This window comes from Electrona antarctica (assembly GCF_951216825.1).
Source record: "Electrona antarctica genome assembly, chromosome: 23".
Taxonomy (NCBI): domain Eukaryota; kingdom Metazoa; phylum Chordata; class Actinopteri; order Myctophiformes; family Myctophidae; genus Electrona; species Electrona antarctica.
This window is the reverse complement of record NC_136804.1, coordinates 32,375,982-32,403,928: the sequence shown is the minus strand read 5'-3', so window position 1 is coordinate 32,403,928 and position 27,947 is coordinate 32,375,982. Positions and strand designations below refer to the sequence as shown.

The 27,947-nt window shown below is 41.8% G+C and overlaps 2 protein-coding genes across 3 annotated transcripts; one reads left to right on the top strand and one right to left on the bottom strand.

The window, feature by feature from the left end:
- Positions 1-918: 918 nt before the first annotated feature.
- atp6v1e1b (ATPase H+ transporting V1 subunit E1b) lies at positions 919-13,401 on the bottom strand. The gene is made up of 10 exons (XM_079494113.1): positions 13,236-13,401; positions 13,075-13,116; positions 11,342-11,407; positions 10,160-10,269; positions 9,128-9,194; positions 8,270-8,359; positions 7,267-7,335; positions 6,249-6,343; positions 5,296-5,383; positions 919-1,775 (listed from the first exon to the last, which is right to left on the bottom strand). The coding sequence occupies exons 2-10, from the start codon at positions 13,105-13,107 to the stop codon at positions 1,713-1,715; spliced, it is 681 nt and encodes a 226-aa protein (XP_079350239.1). The 5' UTR covers positions 13,108-13,116; positions 13,236-13,401; the 3' UTR covers positions 919-1,712.
- A 1,475-nt stretch (positions 13,402-14,876) lies between these two features.
- Positions 14,877-20,581, top strand: LOC306916218 (uncharacterized protein). Of its 2 annotated transcripts, XM_079494031.1 has the most exons (3): positions 14,877-14,992; positions 19,205-20,086; positions 20,117-20,581. In XM_079494031.1, exons 2-3 carry the CDS (start codon positions 19,436-19,438, stop codon positions 20,270-20,272), a joined length of 807 nt encoding a protein of 268 aa, XP_079350157.1. In that variant the 5' UTR covers positions 14,877-14,992; positions 19,205-19,435; the 3' UTR covers positions 20,273-20,581. The 2 variants fall into 2 exon arrangements, with proteins under 2 accessions (XP_079350157.1, XP_079350156.1); XM_079494030.1 differs by having other exon boundaries at positions 19,205-20,581.
- Positions 20,582-27,947: the final 7,366 nt, after the last annotated feature.

The window sequence follows — 27,947 nt, the reverse complement described above, 5'->3', positions numbered from 1 at the left end:
AAATCACAGCGTGGGCGATTAGATATACTTACTGTGGCAAAGTTCCGACCCGATGCTGGAAGGATATGGCTCCCACAAAAGTTGTCAAATTCCCAGAACAGAAAGCCAACGTAAAAGCCTCCCTACAGAGCATGAAAGGATCAGCTGCTCGCTGGCATTTAGTCCGTATTCCACACATATGCAGCGCTCCAGTCCAAACCCCACCCTGCTAACACTCTTCCCAACAAGAATCCAGCCTGCGCCTTGTAACCTCTCTCCTCGTCTCCACAAGCTAACCTAATCAGTGGTGGAAAGTAGATTTACTCAAGTACTATAGGAGTACAAGTATCAAGTATCTAAATTTGTATTTAGATACTACACAAGATCTCCACAAATATAGTACTTTTTACTCCACTACACTTAATTGAAAACTTATAGCAATTAGTTACTTGGCAGATTTATAAATACAAAACATATTAACCACTTACTGTAAGTCCGAATTTATGGTTTGGCTATTCAATAATAGCAAGCTCAAAATGTGATGCTTGGAGATCAGCTATTTTGGAAAAAAGTTGAGGAACCAATAAAGTGAGATGGGACATTCTTCCATTAATTATTTTAGTACCTTTACTTGATACTGTAACTACATATTGATGGCAATACTTTTGTACTTTTTACTCCAGTAAAACCTTCTACATTGTGGTACTTTTACTGGTCCAACACTGAACATAATGTTCTCAGTTCAGCCCGTCAAATATTTGGAGCCACCGGATAATTGTGTCTCTTTCCTGCGAGATACCATGTGATGAAATAATTAGGGAAGCATGAATGACCAGTGTTGCCAAACAAATGAAGGCACTATAAGTTGCACATATCCTCGTGCAACCTCCACTGCAGTGAACAATGCGGAAGGCAAAAAAAAAGAAGGAAAAATAAATGAACTGTGAAATTAGCAGTTTATACTTTATTATGTTCCTGTATAACATCTTCACAACACGTTCTCAGAGAGGGACGTTAAAAAAAAAGAACAAACTGAACAAAAACCCAACCGTACACATAATTTAATTTTGCATTTGGAATCCTTATACACATACTGAAACACACCCTTTGGAATGATAACATTACACTTCTAGTTCTTGACATTAGAACAATAATACAATAGATGTAACATCAATAAATTAAGTTGATTACTAGTATGGTCTGCAGTCATAAATAATACTTCATTTCTGTGTGATTTGTTGGAGCATACAGCCTCTAGTAATGAAGACAGCGCTCCATGCGTGTACTCATGTAGCGCAGGAGGTTGATGAAATTAAAATGAAAAAAAATAAATAAAAAATGCGTGAGATAGTGACTCTTATTTGTCAAGACTAATGTAATCACAGCCTGAAATAATCAAACATCCTGGAAATGTTCCTGACTAAACAGTGTAAACTGAAACCCTTATATGGGAGCAGCCGAGTCAACCAGAAGTTACAACTGTGCAAAAATACCTCCCAATTAATTGCATTTGTACAATTCAGTTGCAACAATCATCCTGTCCCTTGTATTGTACACACAGCAACATACAGCACAATACGACACAAAAAACGACAACGTCTCTTCTGTTTTTTTTAGATGGAATTGCACTGGAATTCTGTTTCACAGACAAAGAATGGGATCTTTCACGAGGGACGACAAAATAATTTAAAAAAACAACTTCAAAGGAGGACTCTTATTTTTCCTACGAGGCCTCAGTCCAGAAACTTGCGGTTCTGATTGGCACCGAAGAGCGCCACTCGGATCTCAGGCTGCATCTGAGTACAGAGTTAATGGAGGGAATTAGAGACTTATTCGCAATCACATTGTATTAACCCATTTTGACCTGAGATCAGATTCTATAAATGTCTTCTACATCCTGACAGTTTTCTGAAAAAGTTATGTTTCTATGTCAGTCGTTCTTTGATTTTTTCAAAAATAGCAGACCTACAAGCTCGTAGCGTGCCACTCGGTGGCACGCTATGAGCTTGTAGATCTGCTATTTTTCAATAGCTAAAGCACAACATAATGCTAACACCAAAAGGGGTTCCCGCCCAAAATGGGATAAATGAAACAGCAAACATCACTTGTTGAACTGTCATTCACCCTGTCTGAACTACGAGTGGGACTATCCTGTCCTCATAGAACTTGACCCATAACATCAGTATATATGATTTTTTAACCACGTTCAACCTGACGACCTTATTTTGGGTATGTATGACATATCAACAATTTTTAAAAATCGTATCGGCGAGTATGCGAGTCTATGCTAATCCGATCATTTGTCACATGATTATATTTTATTTTTGATTGCTTCAGTTGACGTTGCACTACTGTTTTATACTCTTCTTACAATTTACTTTATTATTTGTAGCTACACTTAATTAATGGACTTTTTATATTATTCCTCTCTGTGGTTCTCAAAGTATAATGGTAAATGGTGCATTTATATAGAGCGGCAGTGCCTTTATACAAGGCGCTTTACATATATTGTAAATATAGCGCCTTACATAGATTGTGCATTACATTCACACACACATTCATACACCGATTGCGGCGGAAGCCATGCAAGGTACCAACCAGCACATCGGGAGCAATTTGGGGTTCAGTGTCTTGCCCAAGGACACTTCGACATGTAGACAGGAGGAGCCGGGATTCGAACCGCCGACCCATGGATCATTGGACGACCTGCTCTACCTCTTAAACCACAGTAAATTATAATAATAATTCAAGGACCCCTGTTACAGACCTTTATTACATGGCTTGTTTGAATGCTTGATTCTGATTGGTCAATCGCTGAATTCAGTGGTGAGTTATGTGTTGATAATGACCGCTCTGCTGTATAACAGACCTCTGCCTAATCAAACCCTCTGAACACCAGCTGTGCGGCTGCGCCCAGCTTGATTTACTGCTGTTTCCAACATGACAGCCACACACTATGTGACACACAATGTCATTTACAGCTAAACATTGCTCTCAAAAATGTTTTTGAAAACATTTGAGCGAGAAATAGACGAAGCAGTACCCGAAAATGGATTCGATTTGATCAACTCACTTCCTTGTTTTCCGACAGTGCTGCAGCCCTGCAGCTGGCCAGACGTAGCCAGCGCAAACTTTTTGTTGTGTTTTGGGTCAATGTATGTAATTTATTTTATGTAATAAGTGGGATAATATCTGGCTAGGTGGTCATTGTCGGGATATAATTCACCTTCAGGTGAATTATATTATATTGGTTGGTGAATTATCTCAATGACCACCTAGCCAGATATTATCCCTTACGTAAAGGACTAAAGGTCCATTTGGGACACCCTCAAGGGACCTTGAGGGACAAATCTTTCAGCTAGAGATCAAAAAGAGAAATTGGTGTCTTCTCCAGGAACCAAACTTAAAATACAATATGAATCAATCACTTCAAGAAGCACTTCACTAGCAGTGGCTCAGACGGCAGGGCAGCCACATGGGACATGGAAGGTTCCCGGTTCGATCCCCTGTGTTAAGTGCCAAAGTGTCCTTGAGCAAGACACTGAACCTTATACGTATACTGCTCCTGATGAGCAGGCAAGGCACCAGCCACCAACGCCTTGCATCGTTTCCTGGTGTAAATGTGTGAATGTAATGCACATTGTACAGCACTTGGTCATCCAGAGCATAGATATATATATAAACACTAGATGGCTCAAGGCGGAGTTTCTGACGTCGTTCACCCGGCAGCCATCTTACTTCGGGGCTACAGTACAGTATGTTCAATGGCAGCTCAAACAGAAACAGTCATAACTCGCTCAAATCTTGACGGATTTACAAACGGGTTGGTTTATTACAAACGTTGTCAACGTGGCTATGATTCATGTTTTTTATATGAACGTCGTATAAACTCATATACGTATGCGGACGTCTCTGACGTTTATAACAAACCAAACCGTTTGAAAATCGGTTGAAAATTGAGCAAGTTATGGTCATTTAAGAGTACATGCCCCATAGACACAATGTTATGTGTCCCGAGGTAAGATGGCCGCCACGTAACGACGTCGCTCTCCATTGGCCAACAGCGCGGGTGAGCTATCTAGAGTTTATATATATCTATGATCCAGAGTGCCATTTTTGTCTATAATGGCATGCCATTGTAATAGCAACTATGGCAATACTTACAATAATCCATGATTATAGTTATTATCTTCTATGACAGGGGTTCTCAACCCGTGGGTCGCGACCCCTCGGGGGGTCGCCAAATTATTTTAGGGGGTCCCCAAATTATTTTCAAAAAAAATAATAATAATATTTTTTTTTTCACGATTTTTCAAAAATAGCAGACCTACAAGCTCGTAGCGCGCCACTCGGTGGCGCGCTATGAGCTTGTAGATCTGCTATTTTTCAATAGCTAAATTATAACAATGCTTAAAACACCAAAAGGGGTTCCCGCCCAAAATGGTTTAAGGTTATTGTATCAGTCAATTTATATTGGGGGTCGGGAGGGGGCGGGGCGGGGGTCCCGAGACATTGCCAAAGCATTTCCGGGGGTCCCCGGCCAAAAACGTTGAGAACCCCTGTTCTATGAGACTGATGTTCACTATGCAGGTCTATATTTACAACTCAGTCACAGGAGTAATCTACCGGAATTATATTTTATACTGAATTAAGGTTCCACTCCTTCCTTCCACGACACCATTAGCTGTGTATAGTTGGGGAGGGGGTCTCCGAGTATTGATCTGAATTGTATTCATTTCATTGTTTTTCAATATTTTACATACTATTTTCTTGCAATGTAGCACTTTGAGGTTTTTTGTCAATTATAAAGTGTGTTTGAAATAACATGCATTATTATTATGGCCTTGGACAAACCAAAGGACTATTTTTCGCCGGATTTTTGTGGTTGAAAGCTGCAAATACTTCGGCGTATGCTCTAAAGGTAATAAAACAATCTCGGCAGCGTAGAATATTGGATTAAATAGCAGGGAACACGGGTTATGCAGTAGAACAGTTAAGGTTTGTTTTTGTTTTTAGTTTTTTTTAAATACGATGCTTTGTACGGTCCTGTTAATATTTTAAAAAGATGCATCATTATCAGTCTTCATGATGGATTAAAGTTAGGCGATTTTCACTCTGATGGTGGATATTTTGCAGAATAGATTATTTTTCAAGTACAAGTTCATGTTGCATTCAACAGCTCTGAAGACATCCTGAATGTTGACCTTTTCCCCAAATTCAATTTTCCCGTTAATAAGTATTAACAAGCTCGTGACTAAATAATGACATTGAACTACAGTAGCACACACAGTTATGAAAGCCATCCAGCCGTGTTACCTGCTGAGCCATGAGGTCCAGTCTGCTGTCCAGGGTGTTGGACACCTTGATCTTTCCATCCCCGTTGTAGATCTCAATGCCTCCAGAACTGAACACACAACACACAAAACCACCAAGTCAGTCACATCCGCTGGAGAATTGACTTTAACCCAGTGGTGCTAAAACCTTTTTTAATATCAAGGACCCCCGGCCAGGAGTCCAAGACATTGGACCAAAAACACCTATAGGCTATAACTCAACCCTTTATGGGTCCATTTGGTTGCATTTCTTTATACAGTGGCTCTCAAAGTGAGATCCAGCTGACTAGTAGATCTGCTATTTTCAAAAGATCTTGAGAGAAACGTGGGGGGAAATTATAATTTTAAATGTAAACATGTAAATATCTTTTTTTATGGGGATCCCTAGCACAAGATATTCTCAGATGGGGGTGGGGACACTACACTTACAGACCAATAAGGGTCCATTTGGTCCTTAAATAATACATAATTTAGCTGGACACGCCGCCCTCAAGGACATCTGAGGGGTCCCCTGACCACTTGGAAACCACTACTACTACCAACGCCAGGAGGCTGATGCTGGAGATGTTTCCAGAGGTATGAGTTGGGGACTCCCTCTTTCATTGGTGTCGCCCAGGTTGCGCCTAAACCCTAACTTCACAAAACGATGCCCAACATCACCATAACTCTAAACTCAAAAACACTATGGCTAAACCTAACCTTAGCCTCCCAAACACTTCTAACCCTAATCTCACAAACACTATGTCAAACCAAATCTTAAACCTAACCTCACGCATGAAAACTAAACTCACCTATGCCTAATCATGACCTTAACCTCACGAACACTATGCCTAATCTTATTACCTCACAGATAGTTTGCCTAAACCCAACCTCAAAACCACGTCGACCTGGGTGAAACACCGTAAAAAAGAGTCTCCCGCATGAGATGGTTCTTACATGTCTGGGGAGAGGTGGTGGTCCTGGTCGATGCGCACCTCCAGGGTGTTCTTCACAGCGTCCTTGTAGATGGGAATGTTCTTCTGAATGGACGCCTGATCCCATAGCAGAGATTTATGTTGCATCAGATATGCACTACTTTATACCAGTGATAATTTTAGTCATATGTGACCGGGTCTGGCAAATAGGCCCTCATCTCGACCAGAGTAATTTTACAGATTATTAAAGTACAGAATGTAAGCTTTCATATGATGTATCATTCAATGAAATTGGAAAATATTTGAAGAAGATATGACCATTTTAAAATGATTGTGCCGTTTTACCCAAAGCTGAGAAAAACCCCTTTGAATGTTCACAACATTCACAACATTCACAAAACAAGCCTACTTTGACTTATAAATGTATACATTTAATTTGCCCAAATCAATAATCTGTTGGAATGAAAACCTTCTTCAACATTCAAATTGTGTTAATATGAAAAAAACGAAAATCACAAAAAAAAAGAAATCTAGTTTATTTTAGATTTTCTGCCTTTTCATTATAGGCGAGATGAGGACCATTTTGCTAGACCTGGTCACATATTCTTTTGAATACATTTCCCTTCCCAAGCTCACAACGTGTCTGTGACGTGTTGTGAGCTTGTAGCTCAGCTATTTGCAGAGCATGACACCAATGCACAGCCACGGATAAAATGTAGGTTTGCTATTATCGGCACACGACACCAAGTACAAATTCGGTTGAAGAGACTGCAAATAATCAGCGCTTGCACAGACCCCAACGTTTATTTACACAGGGCGTTTAAAATATGCAAAATGGTGTCAGACCCCCGGCAGGTATTAGGTTCCTGGTGGCTAGTTGCTGCCGGGCTACATACTACTATTTGGGAAAATACAGTAGTTTTTTCAGTGAAAAAAGGTTGTCGACAAACAATTTTCGTCATCGTTTTAGTCGTCAAAATTAACACATTTAAGCTTTATATTATACAACACAAATGAAGTAGTAGGAAGTGCTCCATTACCTGTACCATCTGCATATCCTGTTTACGACAGCGAATGGTCACTTTGCACTCCAGAAGCTGATATAATCCCTGATGTGAAATACAGATAGATAAGAGTGCAACAGTTAATTGCATTAATGGGCTTAAAGGAGCATTCAGTGATTTGGGTGATTTGGAAAACCACCCAGTCCGCCCCGGTAACAAAATGTGCACATGCACACGCTCTACAGTGGGGGGGAAGTGCAACAGCATGTGCACCAAGGCCCGCCCCCACACATGATTGGAGGAAGGCCCCTCTCATCCTGATTGGATGAAGGCTTTGCCACCCGCCACCAAAACTGAAACTAGGGTTTTTTGACTCCAGGGGTTCACTGGGGACAGGGAGGAACTCATTATATGGTCAGCACACTTTATAGTAGGGAGGATTATCCAAAAAATAAGAAAAAATAAGTGATATTTGAATTAAGTGAAATCACTGAATATACCTTTAATAGATTATTTAAAAACTTAAATCGATAATCACTTTATTTGAAACATAATTGATTTGGGGTGTTGATTCTGCTTCCTTTTTCCCCCATTGTTTTTAAATAGTGAAAATAACCGCTCTACAATATGACACATTGTGATCTTGTAGGTCAGCTATTTTTGCCGCACTCCAGTGAAAAGGTAGAACATGTCAAAGATCAAGTCAAGAGGATGATTATGATGATGATGGTGGTGCGAGAAAAATAAATACATGGAAATGTGAGAAGCCTTTTTCATATCTTTCGGTATACAGTCAGACAGGTGTAAAGAGAAATACAATCAGAGCTTCAATAATAACAAATAATCATAAGAGAGTAGTTTATACTGGTAGTAATGTGCAGGGATTTAATTTAAAGAAAGGTTCATATTCAGTATAATGCGAAAAGAAAAGAAAAGCAATTACAGAAAGAAATTGAAATATACATCCTCTAAAAAATACAAAAAAATACAAAATAAATAAATAAATAAATAAAATTAAATTAAAAAAAAAAACACAGACCTGCAAGAGCAGACCGTCCATCAGACCGGAGTACCTCACTGGGTCCGTAGCGACTTTAGATAGCCGCAGGCGTGCTTCGTTCAACAGGTCCTGACAGTGCAAAATAAATCCATACAGATTAGAGCAGCATTAGGCCTGACGTTAAAATTTGAAGAAAAACATTCTAAATCATGAAACGTTTCTGAAAAAACTCATGTTTCTATATCAGTGGTTCTCAATATTTCATGTCAAGGACCCCAAAAATTATATGTAATAGGCCGCCGACCCCCATCTGAAAATATGTTGTTCCAGGGACCCCTCAGAAGCAAAGATGTGATTTAACAACGTTCGCTCTGAAAGAATATATTCAAAGATTTGCGCCACGTTCTCACGATTTTCCAAAATCACTATGAGCTTGTAGATCTGCTATTTTTCAACAGCTAAAGCATAACATAATGCTTAAAACACCAAAAGGGGTTCCCATCCAGAATGAGTTAAGCAGCACAGCTTGTACATGTACAGTATGAATAGAGCAGTGGTTCTCAAAGTGGGGTCCAGAGACCCCAGGCAAAGGGTACTTGAGGTGGTTCAAAGGGGTCCCCAGTGACATTTGATAATATAGCATCAAAGTCGGTTTAGCCACGTTAACCCTGCCTAGTATATACAGTACATTGGTATTTGAAATTGGCCGATCTATAAGCTTGCGACGTGTTGCTATTTTCAAACATCAACAACACAGATCTTGTATGGGGGTCCCTGGCACGAAATGTTTTCAGATAGGGGTCCGCGGCCAAATACATATTAATTTGGGAATGAAGAGGTTTGAGAACCGACACGGGCACAGATTGCTAAAAATAAGGTATGGCCAAAACAACTTACACAAATCATGTCATCTCGAGCCTTCAGGACCTTCAAGCGAGCCTGGTTCATCAGGTTAGACATCTGACTGTGAGTGGACACAGTGTTAAGAGAGAGCACAGCAGTTCAACAATGGGACTACATTTAAAACACCCTGAGTGGACACAGTGTTAAGAGAGAGCATAGCAGTTCAACAACAATGAGACTACATTTAAATGACACTACTGATGTAGGTCACATCGTTGACGTCCGGCACAAACTTTGTTTCTCCATATTTTAAACATTGTATACTCTTCCATATAACCCCCGAGTAGCGGCCCTACTTCGTTGAAGAATGTCGCACCGAAGTGGAGAAAGTAGCCGATCTACAAGCCCTGTATCGGACTGCGACACGTCGTAAACTTGTAGTTTATTTTTTTTATTCTCCTCTCTTTTAATTTTTTTCCTACTTTTGAAATGTACAAGGTTTCTAACTGGCTGACAAAAGAGCTTAATCCACCACCGATATACATTAGATATGGTAAATCAATATCAAATTGATGTTCATCACATTGGACATGATGATAACTGTAAATCAATCAACACCTGTCATTTTCAGGTGATAATCTCAACTATTTCAGAAATTGGATTTATTTGATTCCTTTTTAGTGTTAATTTAGACACTGTTCTGTATCACAATAGCTAATGACAGTAGTGTTACAGACCGTGATAGATAAATGATGAATACTGCCCAGACGTAATGAGTCATACATGCAATTATTCTGCTTTGCAAAATGATGATTTGTCGCTGTGTGGCTGAAACTTGTATCTCCAAAATTAAACTTTCTACAGTATGTTAATGAGTGTCGTCTAAGAGTAGTAAAAATAGCTGATAGCTTTAACTATTTTCTCTATTTTTGAAGATTATTTAAAGTGCGTCTGTGGGGTTTATATATATTTAACCAATAGAGCTTGTGACTAAATTATAACTAGATGCAATCCATTTGGAACACAGGTTGTTGTGTCCAACCAGACAGGAGCATGAGGAAGGATAAGGATTGCACACCGACTCACATTTTCTTCTGCTGCTCGATCTGCTTCTCTTTCTTCTCATAATACTCCATGATCTTCAGTCGCTGAGTCTGAACAAGACGACCTTTCTCAATGTTGAACTCTTCTTCTGCCTGCAGGGGGAGACAAAGTCACACAGGCAGGAAAAGATCAGCTCCAACACTTCCCTATTATATTACTCTGTGGTTCTCAAACTATTTACTGTCAAGGAACGACAGTGTGATATCTCTGCTGTCGAGAAGAAACCGCCTAACTGTGAATTTTTCAGAAAATGAAAAATATACATATTTCAGGACCTTATATTTTGAAAACAAAGCAATACTGCCTTGGTGTTGTGAATTTAAATGTTGTCAATTACTTGCATGATGAGGGGAGAGTTGGTGGAGTTAGCCGTTTGAGCTGATGAGGGTTTGTCCGAAGCACTTTTTACTACTTTTCATTAGTTAAATATTTTTTTTAACTAACATACAGACGTTAAGGGTGTTCAATAGCACTGATTTATGCCAAAAAAGAAATACTCAAAAATTGAGTTAGGTCGTTTCCTAATTCCTTCCCGACAACAACGATATGCATTAGCCCATAGTGTTCATTTAACTCTGAGTGTGCATCAGGTGGGCCACTTTTTCTGTGGATGGTATTGTACATGCCATATGCCACCCCATCAGAGTAATGCATTTACACAAGGTGTAAAACTGGTGCTACTGGTGCATGTGCTATGTAATAATTAGCCGATACGAATATTAGGGATTCGTATCAAAAAACTTTGTTGCAGATTAAACTTTTTCATACATTTCATAGATAGCTTCATAGACTTGTTTGACAGCACTATCATCAGTGTATGTTGGATTCATGTTAATGTGTATTTTCCTCAAACCCTAACCGCAAGCACGGAGCAGCGCATGTTCGCCAACCTTAACGCATGTTCGCCAACCTTATAATCCGGTCGTTTTCCACATGTCGGACCAATGACTGGTTGGAAAAGCGTACGGACCCCTTATGGCGGTCTAGAGGTGGATAAGCGGTTGAAGATGGATCGATATATATAAATATATCCCCGTCCCAGACGCCCTGTTGAAGACCCCTGCTATAGTGTGTAGTACGCCAAAGGTACTATAGTTTAAAAATGCATAGTGCAGTATTTAGAGTTTAGCATACATGCAATTGTATGGCAGTGAGTGTTTATACCTTGGCATCGATCTCCTCTGCCTTCTCATTGGCCTCCTGTTCAATGAAGGCCATCATATGTTTGATCTGTATGGGAAAAGAACCGTGTGGATTAGAACAAGATTTGAGCACCTACCCATCCTCATGTTGTACATTTCATCATATCTGTGACCTTCCTACATGTTTTGTGATTTTCCTACATGGGATAGAAAACGATCACTAGCTGCCGGCAGCTCTTCTAAAATGAGAGCGCGGAATACTGATTTGACATCGACACGCCACAAATTTGTTTCTGTCCCGGCTGCTTTTGTCACGGTGGTGTGGAATCCTCATATACAATGTAGTGTACTTCTGTCCGAGACTATATCCCTGTTATGTGCACCAGATATTGATGCGATGTATGTTCTATCATTTATTTATTTTTATTTATTTATTTTTTTGGGGGGGGGGTTCTGCATCTATGCAACAATGATCATTCAATACAACAATATCTGTGTGTAGCGTAAAACTTCTGAACTTCACTATATAACCCCATTTGCATTGTAACGTTTATTACGTTACACATTGTTAGCTGACACACCAGCACTGTATTCATATGAAAAATAGTGTTTGCATGTAAACATTAAACTGTAATAATCAAAGACATGCAAGATATGGATGAGAAGTGGAGCTGCAATATTTCTTTGTTATTCTGTCAAATACTTATTTGAGTAATCAAATAATTGAGAAGCACATTTAAAAACATATATTTTTATATCAATAAAGATATAAAAAGAAATGTGTCTTTATAAAAAAAAAAGCTTGATCTGCAAGTTCACATTCCATTGCTACATGTTGTGAGCTTGTAAATCAGCTATTATACAGTATATATTCTTTACTTTTCACCTATTGGCATGTCCAATATACAGATCAATTAAACTATTGATTTCTAACCCTACCCCTAATGAGTAGAAACAGATAGACGGTGATGCCCCAAAATAATCATGTTTGAATTGGGGACCCCCCAAAATAATCATGTTTGAATTGGGGACCCCCCAAAATAATCATGTTTGAACTGGGGACCGCTCCCCCCAAAAAAAAATCATGTTTGAACTACAATCTACAAGCCCAACACCTCGCACCGTGAGACGTGAGCTTGTAGATCAGCTATTTTCACAATATTGTTGCCTCGTTTATTAGCCATTTATATTTAGGAATTAATTGTCACTTCACTGTCACCTGGCTGGGGACCCCCTGGCCGTTGGGGGTCCCGACCCACAGGTTGAGAACCAATGCACTAGATGCTAGAAAGATGCCTGGATCATCCCATAGTTCCTCATCAGGCTCATACAGGGTGCATGATCATGTGACTGACTATGTGTCAAATGGAAGTGCAGCACTAGAAGTGATTCCGTTACTCTGCTGAGTCTGCTCTAGTTTAAAACATGCATCATTCCTCTAATCCTCGGAGTACAACGTTCCGTTCCATTGACATGTTAATTAAGCTCAAGTGAGGCAACATTAATATAAACTGGATGGCTTTAATAATGCTTAGCCTCGACTTAATTTAAATACCAGCCGCGCCGCCCCCGCACACAGACAGTAGCTCCATCCCAATGTCACCCTCCCTCCTCCTCCATGACATTCTCTACAGAATAATCCAGAAACACCGTATAGTATACACATTAGAATAAGCAGATATATTAACTAAAACATTCGAGCAGATGTAAGTGAGTAGCATCATTGTTGAAGGTTAAAATGTGATGTTATGTTACCTGCTTCTGCACGTCGGCATCGCTGAGGGCCATGGTTGCAAGCTGTCAAACCAGAATATAATATATAAATGAATCAACATATCGATCCAGTGTCATTGTCAAACATACAAAACAAAACGAAAGATCTTTATAGCGTGATATTTATTGAAATGCATATTTACCTGCGGATTAAAAGACTGTAATAATGGATGAATGGGTTTAATAAATCGCTGCAGTCGTGACTGTGCCTGCTAAAGATGTCTACTCTAGTGGATCAGCTGATCCTCTCTGTCACGTGATGTTTACTTCCCGTGATGCGGCCAATGGCATGGCGAGAACCGCGGACATGGCAAACTCACGTCACGTGTGATAGTGACATTACAATGAGCTACATTAAAATGTATCATGATGATGAAGATAAACAATGAAGTAGAGCAACAGCTTAAACGTTAGTCGCTTTTAAGGTGAAGATGCGGCGTGGTTTTCTTTCCATTTCCTTTTTTTTTTAGAGAGAGAGGTGTGTGTGTGTGTGTGTGTGCGTGCGCGTGCGTGTGTGTAAATCGTGCCCAGAGCCTCTGGTCGTGCCGAGGTTCGGTGTGTGTGTGTGAGTGTGTGCGCGCGCGCGTGCGTGTGCGTGAGCCTCTGGTCGTGCCGAGGTTCGGTGTGTGTGTGTGTCACACCCCGGCCCGGACCTCCTGGGGGCCCGGGCTGTCAGATGATGATCGATGGACGATGTTTTACAATTTACTCACTCAAGTCACTCACGACAGATAAAACCAGCGGGCCCCCGCGAATCTACGGATGGCTGCAATTCGAAACTGGCCCCCGTAAAATCTGAATCCCCCCCACCGCCCCCCCTTTTCCCCTCACTGTATATGTTTCTTTTCCCTTTTTACCTCCATTATGATGAATTCCTGTACTGTTCTTTGTCTAGAAGTGTCTATTTGTACGTCTCTAAATGTTTTGATGAATTGAACATGGTGGACCCTGTTGTAAACAAGTGTAATGCTTAATTGGGTCGTCCACTCACAGTTAACAGCCTTTGTATTGAGTTTGTGCTTGAAATGTACTGTAATTCTGCAAACTGTTAATAAAATTTTCAATCAATCAATCAATCAAATCCGCATCCTCCCCTGTGTGTGTGTGTGTGTGTGTGTGTGTGTGTGTGTGTGTGTGTGTGTGTGTGTGTGTGTATGTATGTGTGTGTATGTATGTGTATGTATATATATATATATATATATATATATATATATATATATATATATATATATATATATATAAATGTGAGAGACACCTTGGAAAGTCCCTTGTGATTTCCATTGTGGTAACAGACCTCACCAGTAGAGGGAGTGTTGGATAAAAATAGCTCTTTGATACTTGACATGGATTTTCCATTCTGTGTCACAACCATGTCACAACCTTACAACATAGTGAACTGAGAAGACAACTGTATGAGCACCTGTTTACCTCCCTATACCGACTTGTATAGCTATTTCAGCCCTGTATCTATTCGTTCCATGTTTGTGTCAAGGTCAATAATAATTATGTTTGCAATATAATAATTCTAATTTTCTATTTGAGAAAGTACAGGGCTATGTATCTCTGGTCCATAGCTCTTGGGCTATGCTGTTACCTCGCCACTCACTCAAAGAAAGAAAGAAAACACCACAGGCACTGACTTAACTGTCTACTTGTCTAGCCAACTGTTATGTCACAGATTGAACAGTGTTACTGTAGGAGTATGGAGAGAGAGAGAGAGGGGGGGGGCAGAAGGAGAGTAGGGGGGAGAGAGAGTTGTGCAGGTCACTGTCACTCCAGTGCCAGCCTGCATGTGTGCGCGTGTCTCTCCGTGGCTGTGTGACAACTGTGTCTAAATGCACGTCTCACTCAGATCATAACATCTCAACTCTTTCAGCACTTTTGCACCTAGACGACACAGGTAGGCTGAACACTTTTCATTGTGCTAAAGTATAGTAGCCTATAATGCAAACTGAACAAAGTCAAAACAAGAGCATTTTATTCAATGCTGTTGCAGAGGGAAACATAACATTATTTTTTTTAAATAACCTTGAATAATAGCATGTAAGAATCAAGGGGGGAATCTGGCTAATAATGCTGAGTGACCTCTCATAGGCGTTCTTTGATAAGAGGTATTATCTTTGACTAGATAGACACGTGACTGTCTGGATGGGTGATTAATCAGTTACCTGGAGGTCCACTTCCAAGTTGAGAAGGGAAAGATCTAAGAGGAAGGGGGGGGGGGGGGGGAGAAGACACAGACACTGACTTGTCATAAAAAAATGAAATAAAAACAGCCACGTCAATGAACTCTCCACACTTCCTGTGTCTGACATTCAGACTGACCTTATCTTCATTCTGATTGGCTCTTCTAGCTCACTGGTATCAGTGGTATATGTAACCAACTTCATAGACAAGGCATATGGTGCAGTCACCCTCAAATATTAGTATCAATCAATGTGTGCTATACAGTACTTTACGTAACGTCTCTCTGGTCGTGTGCCTTGTTGTCTGTTCAAACTGTTCTTTGTCATGGCTGGGACAAGATCAAAGGGAATCCAATTACTTAGGCTATGACTGTAGCCAATAGGATCACAGAACGCAGTAGGTTGATACTCTCAGCACAATTTGAAATCCTGAGTCAATCAGTGTTAATTTAACTATAACTAATGTTATATGAATCAGTGAATGAAGTCAGTGCTATAATCTAGTTGTTTCTTTCTGGTTGAATGTGTATATTGGGCTATTAATAACTGTCTCAGACACTGATCAATTATGACAAGCAGACGCTCATTGTGGCAGCACTATGTGAGCATTTTCACCAACTGGCATATTCATTTGACATAATACAGTACCAGGTTTAGGCTGGTTTGTACCTGTAGCTACTGTAGGTCTGCTGGCGTACAGGGTGTGTGTGTGTGTGTGTGTGTGTGTGTGTGTGTGTGTGTGTGTGTGTGTGTGTGTGTGTGTGTGTGTGTGTGTGTGTGTGTCACTCTACCTTTCCAGTAATCCTACTGTGAATGTGATACATTTGCACGGGTCAGAGCGTACAGAGTAGACAAGGCTATCTATTTCCAGAGTAGTAGCGTGGTAGTATTTTCTAAGCAAGCAAAACTTTGACATGAAACTTAGGCCTCAGGACAGGTCACCTTGAGAGAAACTCAAATTCATGCAGTGCACCAGACCAAAATACATCCGTTCTGTTCACGAAACCAGGACAGACTTCAAGGGGAAAGAAAGCATGAGAAGCCGTGAACATTTGGCAGAATTCTGTCCTAATAAGCCAATGATTGTTAATGAAATGATTTCATGTCAAGGACTCCAACATTAATACCGTATGTATGGCCGCAGATCATCTGAAATGTTTTGTACCAGGGAAACCCACACAAGATTTGTGTTGTTAAAATGTTTCAAAAATATTCCACAATTCACATTTATTAAAAAAAAAAATAATAATAATAATGGCAGATCTACAAGCTCACAGGACAATGCATTGGGGCACGCTGTCAACTTGTAGATCTATTTTTTTCAAATAGCCGTGCAAATGGGTTGGGATTTTGCTGGCGACCCTCCTGGGGGTCCCTGGACCCCACTTTGAGAACCATAGCCTGTGTTTTCATTGCGCGACACCCAGGCTTTACATTTTGACCTACCCTCACGTCATGCCACATCAAATCTCTGAAATAGCTTCCGCCCGTGGCTGGACAGATGGAGATGTATATGGTATCTAAACATAGTAAGATATGCAGGCACATGCCTATACATAGACACACACGCATGCTGCAACGTAGAGCAAAGAGTGAGCAACTTTTTCCGATCACGGAAATCATTAGCCGACTTATGTCAGTCCAGGGAGGACAAATAATCAGCTATTTAATTCCCTCTTGTAAATGCTAATGTTATTTGTTAGTGAGTCACACTCAGACATTTAACTGAGATTATGGCTCTATTTGTGAGTGTGCCAATGCGCTCTGAATGTCCGCCTGCCTGCCAGGAACTGCATGCACCTCGCATTTGTGCCAGCGCCAGTGAAGCCTCCGTCATGCACCACATGGAGGTTTGTAGATCCACCTGATCCGGATCGGCAGGTTGTCTGAGAAGAGAGCTCACAGGGGGATAGGAGGAGCGCTAAGTGCAGATAGTCGCTGTCCGGTTAGGTGGTTGTGGTTCTGAAACCGGAAGCCGGCAGGCATGCAGCATCCCTGTGTTTTATGTCTTTCTACACCCCTTTGTCCAAATAAAATCTACACAACGCATTCATTGCACTCATGATTGGATTGCACAATTATAGAGGTTTCCTCGACCTCTACTCATGTCATCACTGCGAAGTTTCATTCTGTGAGGTGTAGGCACCTTTTTCAAAACTTACAAAGTTAAGTCATTGCTCATATCCATACAATCATATGGAAATTCTCATTATATGAAAAAAAAAAAACTAATATTGTTGTTTAGATGCCTATGTAAGACATCATCTGTTGTCCTGTCTTTAAAAAACAACTTAAATATAATGTAAACAATTACGCCTCACAGTTTATATATATATATATATATATATATATATATATATATATGTGTGTGTGTGTGTGTGTGTGTGTGTGTGTGTGTGTGTGATACTGTAAATGCGGGTCCGCAACTGGTTCTGGCCCACATCAAGTGACCTTTTGACCAATGCGGCCCTCACCCCAAAATGGGTTCGACAGGCCTGGTTTAGAAGGTCCTGGGTTAGATTCCTACTGGGGACGCTGTGTTCTCTCCTCCGCGTCATCAGTGCCCATACCCGAGGCGGGGTTGGCGAAAGGGCCTTTCTGTGTGGAGTTTGCATGTTCTCCCCGTGTCCCCTAGGCCTATAGGGTAGGTACCCTCACAAAACCATGCAGTAATCCTGGTCTCTAAACTGCCTCCCCCTGGCCAGCCGGGGCGCCTGATGGAGGGGAAAGGAACTGGTTGGAATAACGTGTTCCTTCCACGCGCTACATCCAACCAGGGAAAACTCCCCCCTGTCAGGCGTAAAGGAGCGACACTCATGCATGAAGGAAGTTCAAGTCCGTTGCTCTCCCCAGGTTGGCGGAGGTTGTGTAGAGCCCAGGATCACTGATAATTGACACAGGGGTGAAAAATGGGTTACAGAATTGTGGGATAAAAAATATAGTTAAAAAAGAAAGAAACTTTGGATAAAAGTATGAGACCAAGGCACTCTTGTGGAAAAGTTAAAAAGCTTTTAATAGTCTAGCTAATGCATAGCAATAATACAAAAATACGGTCGGCAACAATGCTTTTATCAGGGTGACTAAAACGTATTTTCTGTTCTTGCTATGCATTAGACAGACTAGACTACTAAGGCGTTTAACTGATCCATAAGAGTGCCTTGGTCTCATCCTGGTTGTGCACTATAGGGAATTACTGTTATGTCAAAATGGAACCAATAATATGAATAAAGGAACAGCAGTATGAGTCAGCAGGAAAAACTGTGTGGTTGTGAATCATTGTCACATGAAAAAACAACACAAAAAACCCCCGCCTCACTCTGACAGGGACAGCCGCATTCTTTCAAAAAGATATGAAAGTATTCATGGGTGAAGCAAAGCAAAGCAAAGTTCTTTGTTTACCCAGGGTGAATGGACTAAGCTTGACGAACTTGTTTACAGCCAGACCCTGCTCATAGAACATTTCATGGTAGGGGTTCAATGCCTTGCTCAAGGGCACTTCAGCGGTGGTAATTTTAACGTGCCAGTCCGGGGATACGAACTGGCGACCTTCCGATAACAAGACCGCTCCGCAAACCGTTCGGCCACCGCTGCCCCAATGGATATACAGCCAACTATCTCTACAAGTAGTCAACCGTTATACTTAATACTGCACGTCCAAAAAGTTGCATCCTTAATTATCTGTAACATGTAGGAAAAGCTATATTGCATGTCATTGGCAGGCTGGAAATGAATAACACCATGATAATCATGCACTCTGGTAAAAGTCTGTGAAACAGTGTCATATCAAGACTTGATCAGATTATGTTGCATCATCCTGTCCTCTGTGTGTGCAGTACCCAGCGTCCACTCTGGAGGGGAAGAGCCCTGTGCAGTACCCAGCATCCACTCTGGAGGGGAAGAGACCAGCGTCCACTCTGGAGGGGAAGAGCCCAGCGTCCACTCTGGAGGGGAAGTGCCCAGCAGCCGTGGAGGCCAGCAGGGGAGCAACAGGGGGCGAGAGAGACCCCTCGTCCCTGTCTGAGGACCAGAGGCCAGCAGCATCATGGCTGAGCCCCGACGCCGCCACCCTGCCCCTGACCCTGACCCAGGGACAGGGAGATATCCCCGACCCCGGGCCCTGGCACAGTGAGAGCCTGCTGGCCGAGTCCTGGTCCACCATGGGGGACGTGGACCGCGAGGAGGAGACCAAGAGCCTGGACGGCAGTGGCAGCAGCAGCAGCAGCAGCAGCATCAGCAGCAGCGACGGCACCCACAGTCACACGGCCGGGGAGGAGTGCAGCGAGAACCACTTCTCCTCCATGTCGGACATGGTCCACCTGGAGAAGGAGGAGGCCGAGCTGCTGCTGGAGGAGGCCGAGAAGGCAGCGGCGGAGGTGGAGGAGGAGGAGGAGGAGGAAGACGAGGAGCTGCAGGGCAGCGTGATGAGCGTGCTAGGAGGTGACAGCGAGCTGGCCGAGCTGCGAGAGGAGGAGCTGGACCGGTGCGGGAGGCCTGCGGAGACCGAGGCTCTCCTCGCGTCCGTGGAGTGGCCTCGCCGCCTCATGCATGTGGTCCCCCCGATGTCGCTGCCCATCCCGATGCCCATCGTCCGGCTGGAGCCCCCCTCCAACAACCCCACGCCGGTCCCGGCGCTCACCGTCGCTGAGCTAGAGCAGCTGCTGTCCACGCAGGCGCTGCACCCGCCTCCGGTCCTGGCGGCGGCGACAGGGGTCCCGGCGGGGAGCCAACAGCCTCTCGACCAATCCCTCTGTCCCGTGGAAGAAGCTGCCGCCGCCGCTGCACCGTCGCAGGGAGCCGCGCCGGCAAAGGCGGAGCCAGAGAAGGCGGGGCCAGAGAAGGCGGGGCCAGAGAAGGCAGGACCAGAGAAGGCGGGGCCAGAGCGGAGTGGGCCACATGGCACCGGCGAGCTACCCATGATGCTGTGCGGCGGCGCCGCTCTGGTCGCCGTTGTGGGAGTGGTGGCTTACGGCGCCATGGTCTACTGCAGGAAATAGAAACCGCTGTCTCCTTTTGGACACGTAATCTGCATAGGCCCCGCCCCCCCTCCCCAAACAATGTCTTGCGTTACGGGGATGTTCGTTGAATTCAGATCATTTCTGCTACCTCAGCTCACACCAGGACTCAAGGCTGTCCCGTGATTTCAAGAATGTAAAAGAATATATATAATAATTCACTATTTTAAAGAACCCTGAAAATCTGAGCATTTGTTGTTGGGTTGTTGGTTTTTGTTTAGTTTTTTGGTGTGTTTCTCTTGTCATTAAATCACACATAACTAACACAATAAATGCTGTTTTATACTTATATACAGCTTTTTTTTATGACAAAATATGTCATTGTTGTCGCCTCAACGATATGAACCCTGGTGTCCGAATTTTAAGACATTCAGAGATACCCGACATTGCCTGGAAGAAGCGCATTTGTAGACGCTTGTAGATCTGCCTTTTTTATGCTATTTGTCGTACAATGACGTATAGTAGGCAAGGCTTGAGTGGTCAAGGATGGAGAGAGCACTTTGTACTGCTGTGTGGACAGTGCACGAGGGAGAAGGTATATCAAGTAAAACAACTTTGCAATGGGAAATATTTTCGCTGAAAGTCCAGTTGAAAACGTTAACACGCAGGCAGTGTTAATTTCCTCTACTAAAACTATCACGAAAAATGTTTGTCGACTACCTTTTTTCACTGATGAAAACTGAATAAGAACTAAGCTATGATGATTAAACCTGAGACCAATTATATTGATTGATTTTGTCAACAAATAAAAACTAGACTAAAATGTTATGGAGGGACAAATTAGTGGAGATGAGTTCCCCTAGAAGTTAAATAAAGAAAGATAATTGTATGTTTGGTTGTGCTCAGGTGATACTCTCTGAAAATAGTGAGCTTGTAGATCGTCTATTTTCAGAATGCAACCAAGTGTCCCGCCAAAATGTATTTTAGTTGACTAAATCAACTGAAGATTTAGTCGACTAAAATCTTATGGTATTTAGTCGACTACAATCTTATGGTATTTAGTCTACTAAAACTAGACTAAAACTAAAACTTTTCAGATGACTAAAAGTAAAACTAAATGGAAATGTATCTAAAAGACTGACTAAAACGAAATAAAAAACATTGCTGTCAAAATCAACACTGGAACACACCAACATCTCTGTGCCAGTGATATCACATACTGTGTCATTTCTGTGGAGTCTAAAGCCTGCCACCTACTGTTAAAAAAAAGCCAGCCACACTACAGGCATTTAACAGAGTAGTTGTACTGAATATGAAAATGAATATCAAATCACCAGATAGATGTGAAAATGAATGCTCCTCACTCACAGTCACATGGGAATATACACCGATAATACACCAGTGTACAAATATAGTACATGTAGTCATGTAATATAGAAACAATATATAATAATGTTCACCAAAGTGGTTAAGGCTCGCCCCAAAACACACTCGCCCCCATTTCTCACGATCACCCCGAGAGGTTCTTCTATTCTTGAATTTGTTTTACTGAGGATAAGGTTAGGAATATGTTAAGGTTAGGCATAGTGTTACTGAGGTTAAGGTTAGGAATATGTTAAGGTTAGGCATAGTGTTACTGAGGTTAAGGTTAAGAATAAGGTTAGGTTTAGACATAGTTTTACTGAGGATAAGGTTAGGAATATGTTAAGGTTAGGCATAGTGTTACTGAGGTTAAGGTTAAGAATAAGGTTAGGTTTAGGCATAGTGTTACTGAGGATAAGGTTAGGAATATGTTAAGGTTAGGCCTAGTGTTACTGAGGTTAAGGTTAAGAATAAGGTTAGGTTTAGGCATGTTGTTTTACTGATGTTATGTTTAGGAATATGTTAAGGTTAGGCATAGTGTTACTGAGGTTAAGGTTAAGAATAAGGTTAGGTTTAGGCATAGTGTTACTGAGGATAAGGTTAAGAATAAGGTTAGGTTTAGACATAGTTTTACTGAGGTTACATTTAGGAATAAGGTTAGGTTTAGACATAGTTTTACCGAGGTTACATTTAGGAATAAGGTTAGGTTTAGACATAGTTTTACCGAGGTTACGTTTAGGAATAAGGTTAGGTTTAGGCATGTTGTTTTACTGATGTTATGTTTAGGAATAAGGTTAGTTTCAGGCATAGTTAGTTTTACTGAGGTTATGTTTAAGAATAAGGTTAGGTTTAGGCATAGTTAGTTTTACTGAGGTTATGTTTAAGAATAAGGTTAGGTTTAGGCATAGTTTTACTGAGGTTACATTTAGGAATAAGGTTAGGTTTAGGCATAGTTTTCCTGAGGTTACGTTTAGGAATAAGGTTAGGTTTAGGCATAGTTTTACTGAGGTTACGTTTAGGAATAAGGTTAGTTTTATGCATAGTTTTACTGAGGTTACGTTTAGGAATAAGGTTAGGTTTAGGCATAGTTTTACTGAGATTTACGTTTAGGAATAAGGTTAGGTTTAGGCATAGTTTTACTATGTAGTTTTTACTCGCATGGGCGAGCGTGTTTTGGGGTGAGTGTACTTGTATTTGTTAAGGTGCAAATATCAATTATGTGCAAAATGGTCCCTTGTCCGGTTCCCATGCTGGCTGGACCATTTGTCATGTACTCTCTCCACATTTCCACGACTGTCAATAAAGGCTTAAAATATCACCCAAAATAACAAAAAACAGAAAGAAATATTCATGTCGACTTAAACTCTAAGCTGACAGTATTATTTAAATATATTAATTAAAATCAGATGGCATTTTTGTTCCCCTGAGGCCAAATTCGGAAAATCGTATAATAAACTTAACCCATTAAAACCCGGGAAAGCATCGTTGTCATTATAGATTTTAGCACATTGGTTGGCTATTAAAAAATAGCAGATACACAAACTCATAGCGTAGCCTATCACTTTGTTTTGCGCTGCAAGCTTCAAAGCTTGTAGATCTTGCACTTTTGGAAAATCGTGAACATTTGAGCAAATCTTTGAATACATTCTCTTTTTTAAAGCATTCAAAAAATCTAGTTTTTGCTTCGGGGGTCCCTGGGGGGATGCATACTGTATAATGTTGGGGGTCCTTGAACATGAAAAGGTTTGAGAACCACTACTGATATACGTTTTTCAGTCTGTCCGGATTTAGAAGATGTTTGAAAACCCACCTTTTCAGACTCCACCATGGCCCATAGCACTTACCCTACCCCCTTAGACAGCACTTTTTAGACTTAGATAGCATTTTAAACAGACTTATAGCATGTCATGTAGACAGCACAATAACAGTACAGCATAGTATAATATATATGTATAGTTTATATGTATAGTGTCATTATATAGATATGTTCTAGTTACGTTCTTAGCTTACGCATGTTTCTTGATAAATGCTTTTTATATATGTGATGTAAGCCCATGCTTTTTGTTCTTGCTTAATGTAAATCGCTCTGATTAAGAGCGTCTGCTAAATGCCTAAATTGTAATTGTAATGTTTGTTGAATGAAAGTTTTAATGTTCTTTTATAATTATGACATCAATCTTATCCAAGAATAATAAAAAGTACAGATCCGATGCCATCATCCAGACAAAAATGAATCCCACAGATAACAGATTTTTATGACCTTGTGGCTTTCACCAACCATTTCTGACTGATAGGCCGATGTGTGTCAGTGGCTTTGAAACTTCTTGATTTCCACCGACTGCCAGTAAATAAAGAAGTAGATTCCAGGGCTGAATATATGTTGCGGCTACGAAGCCCTTCCCACAGGCCCCTGCACACACTGAGCCATTGAAGTGAGAAGAGGAAGGAAAACGCTTCTTTGTTTACAAAGATAAATAGTCCTGCACGCTCTGTTCTGCCAGAGCATGTATGGTAAGTAAACACCTTCACACACATGCACGCACACATGCACGCACGCACGCACACACGCACGCACGCACGCACGCACGCACGCACGCACGCACGCACGCACTCATGTAGCGTATTCAACTGAGATGATCACTTGTATGCACGTGTTGCGATTGTATTCTAATGGATGGCATTAATTGGCACCGTCCACGTTTGTGAGTGGTCTACACTCTACACTACAGTATATCAGTGGTACTCAACTGGGAATTGACTACATGTAAATAAGTAAATAATGTCAATAACACAGTCTATTTTGATCAGAGTTGCACTGTTATCTGTACAGAGACAGGAGATACCACAGATGGACGGGCAGGCAGGCAGGCAGACATACTGTAGGCCTATAGGAAGTTATGGAATTCTGGCCCAAATCACAGATAAATCACATTTATTGTTACACATTATTTGTTCTGATAATCACACACAATATAATATTATTATATTATAGGAACAAATAACGTGTAACAATAAATATGTTCTTAGATTGGGCTCTCAGAGATAGCCTAAAAGTCTCATCAGATGGGGTCCTATATTGGGAAAGGTTGAGTATCACTGGTGGTAACATATAACAGCGTATATAATATACAGTAGGCCTACAACGGTAACCGGAATGCACGCCTTAAAATACGCTTGCTCGACCTCATTGTTTCCCGCCGACCGCTCGGTGGGGCGCTTCTTGTATTCTTGTATTTGTTTTACTGAGAACGGTGCCCCACACGCACACGCACACGCACACGCACACACACACACACACACACACACACACACACACACACACACACACACACACACACGGAGTGCAAAACATATTCTTCCCATGCCTTGGGCCTGGTGGAGACAATAAGGTTAGAAATAAGTTTAGGTTTAGGCATAGTTTTACTGGGGTTACGTTTGGGAATAGGGTTAGGCTTTGGCACCGTTTCACTGAGGTTAAGGTTAGGAATAAGGTTAGTTTTAACCCTTTAGGCGTAGTTCACTCTTCACGTTTAGGAATACCAGGTACAGTAACGCCGGCTGTACGCCTCTGGTATTCAATACAGCAGTATGGAACATGTTTTTTTCAACAAACATGAAATATGATATGAAATATTAAATAATTTGACATGAATTACACATAAAAGATAATTCAAAGCATCTAAAACATGTCTTATGAATAATTACTCATACCTGTGCACAGAGATACAGTATTATGCACAGCAAACTCCTCAGTGATAATTGATTCCATCTATAGCTCTCTGAGTATATACAAAAGTTACAAATGTAGTATGGGAGTATCAAACGGAACACAACCACCCTAAAGACTAATCATTGTGTATACTCCTGCACTATACCTGCAACCAGTGATCTTGGTACAATATAGAAATTGATCTATTGAAGATTCTGACGTTCAAATGTACATATTTTTTGTTTTGATTGTATTGATGTATTGTTGTAAATGTATTGTGCTTTCTGCTTTGGCAATGTAAACGTATGTTTTCTCATGCCAATAAAGCCCTTTGAATTGAATTGAATTGAAATTGAGTAGTTAACCCATTAAAACTGGGAAAGCACCTGTGTCATATTAGATTTTAGCTATATATAAGAATTAGTGCACATTCACTTGTCACTGCATGTCATTTAACAGTCTGATAGCCTGTGGGGAAAAAAACAGTTCCTCAGCCTGCTAGCGCGTGCTGATAGGATCTCGTATCCCGTCACCCTTTTGGACTTTAGAGGGAAAAAAAGTATTTTGTGGGGGTGGGGTCTTCAATTGCTCACACCTCTAGCCTGCACTAAAATGCAAATGCTAATTTCGGGGGGGTTGGTTTACGAGGCTCACTCCCCCAGTGATGTTCTTGGCGGTGCGAACGACCCTCCTCCTCATCGCCTTGCCGTGTTCCTGTCCGTATACACCTGCTGTGAAGCTGCTTATCAGTATTGTGCCTCTGTCCCTGATGGTGTTGGGTGTCATTGCTTCAGATCGACGCCTGAGTCCATACAGGCGCTATTGGGCTTTACGACTTCAGTGACATGGCTGGCTGTCCCAATAAGTCAGGTCTTTCTCCATGTTCACCGCCCAGGCATTTGAAGGTGTCCAACCTCTCCACCACTGATCCGCTGATGGGGAAATGGTTGGAGCTCATCCTTCTTCTGGGCTGGGCCGTGGGCTCAACGGTCCAGGCACCTTGGCTGGTTAATCCAGTCTGGCAGTGTGCCGTGGGTTCGACTCCCGATCCCGACGGCCTTTACTGCATGTCCCCCATCTCTCTCCCCATTTCCTGTCAGCCTACTGTGTCTATCCCTCCATAGAAAATAGATAAAATAAAGGCGAAAGCCACAACAAACAAAAAAATCCTTCTTCTTCCTGTTGTCCACAACAATCTCCTTAGTCTTTCTGACATTCAGAGAGACCACTGCTCCTCCCTGTAGGCCCAATCATCAGAGACCAGACCTGCCACTGCCTGTCTTCAGCAATACTTCACAACATGGTTTGATGTCTGTGTCACCATGCAGTCGTAGGTGTACAGTGGTTCTCAAGAATAGCAGATCTACAAGCTCACAGCACGTCGCTGAACTTTCATTTTTTAATCTTGAAAGTGTTTGAATAATTGCATTTTGCAACACTCTTCTGGGAGTCCCCGGTACAAAATATGATCAGATGGGAGTCCGCAGACAAATGCATATAATTTTGGGGATCCTTAACATGAAAAGGTCTGAGAACTACTGATTTAGAAGGAATTTGTAGAATCGGCTTCAGGTTAAATCCGGTTAAAACGAACACTGGGGATTCTACTGCACACAAATGACTGAAACAATAATAAGTCAACCATTACTTCAGTTGAAAATCTGTCACTTCTGTCATGCTTCAAGAGAGGTTCACATGACAAGAGTATATAAGTTATGCGTAACTCTAGAGTGCTTATCCCAGAGGGATTGGCGTCAACACGGAGGAGGTGTGAGGGATTAGTTTGCGGTTGTTAATTTATGGTGGAGGTTTGACCCTGAATGAATGGAAGCAGGGAAAGATGGATGGATAGAAGAGAGACTGCGGTTCTACGTCTTTATCAGCACACTGCACCTAACAGGAAACACGCACGCACGCACGCACGCACGCACGCACGCACGCACGCACAGTAAACACACCCACACACACACATGCAAGCAGGCGCTCGCACACACACACACGCAAGCAGGCACACACACACACACGCAAGCAGGCGCACACACACACACGCAAGCAGGCAAGCAGGCACACACACACACACACACACACACACACACACACACACACACACACACACACACACACACACACACACACACACACACACACACACACACACACACACACACACACACACACACACACACACACACACACACACACACACGATCAAGTTGATATTGCCATTTTTCTTTTAAAGCTGCTACAGTATGTAACCTTCCTCTTCTACCCTGGATTTGAACCTGATTGTCTCCACCAGGCCGAATATGGGGAGAGAGTCTGTTTTGCACTTGTCTGTGTGTGTGTGTGGTCCGTCCTTCCGTCCGTCTGTGTACAGCTAATCTCTGGCCCTGTTAACCAGATCGATGCCAAATTTTGCACACGCACCCTATGGATGCCAACGATGAACCTCTGCCCCACATTTTCCAGAACAGCCTGTTATAGCGCCACCAGGAGGCCGACCTTTGAAAAACTAATTTTTTCATATATTACTCCTCCAGAACAAATGAAGAACAAATGGCACCCTTTTCACATTGGCCTATTATAGCGCCACCAGGAAGCCACAACCTGACCTGCCCGGGTGAAGACCTGTGCCCCGAGGGGCAC

Coding starts and splice junctions, on each gene's coding strand:
- LOC306916218 (XM_079494030.1), top strand. CDS start 19,436: ATGGGGGACGTGGACCGCGAGGAGGAGACCAAGAGCCTGGACGGCAGT.
- atp6v1e1b (XM_079494113.1), bottom strand. CDS start 13,107: ATGGCCCTCAGCGATGCCGACGTGCAGAAGCAG. Junction 8,360..9,127: donor CTCGAGATGACATGATTTGT/GTAAGTTGTTTT, acceptor TTGCACTGTCAG/GACCTGTTGAACGAAGCACG. Junction 5,384..6,248: donor CACCACCTCTCCCCAGACAT/GTAAGAACCATC, acceptor TTGTGTGTTCAG/TTCTGGAGGCATTGAGATCT.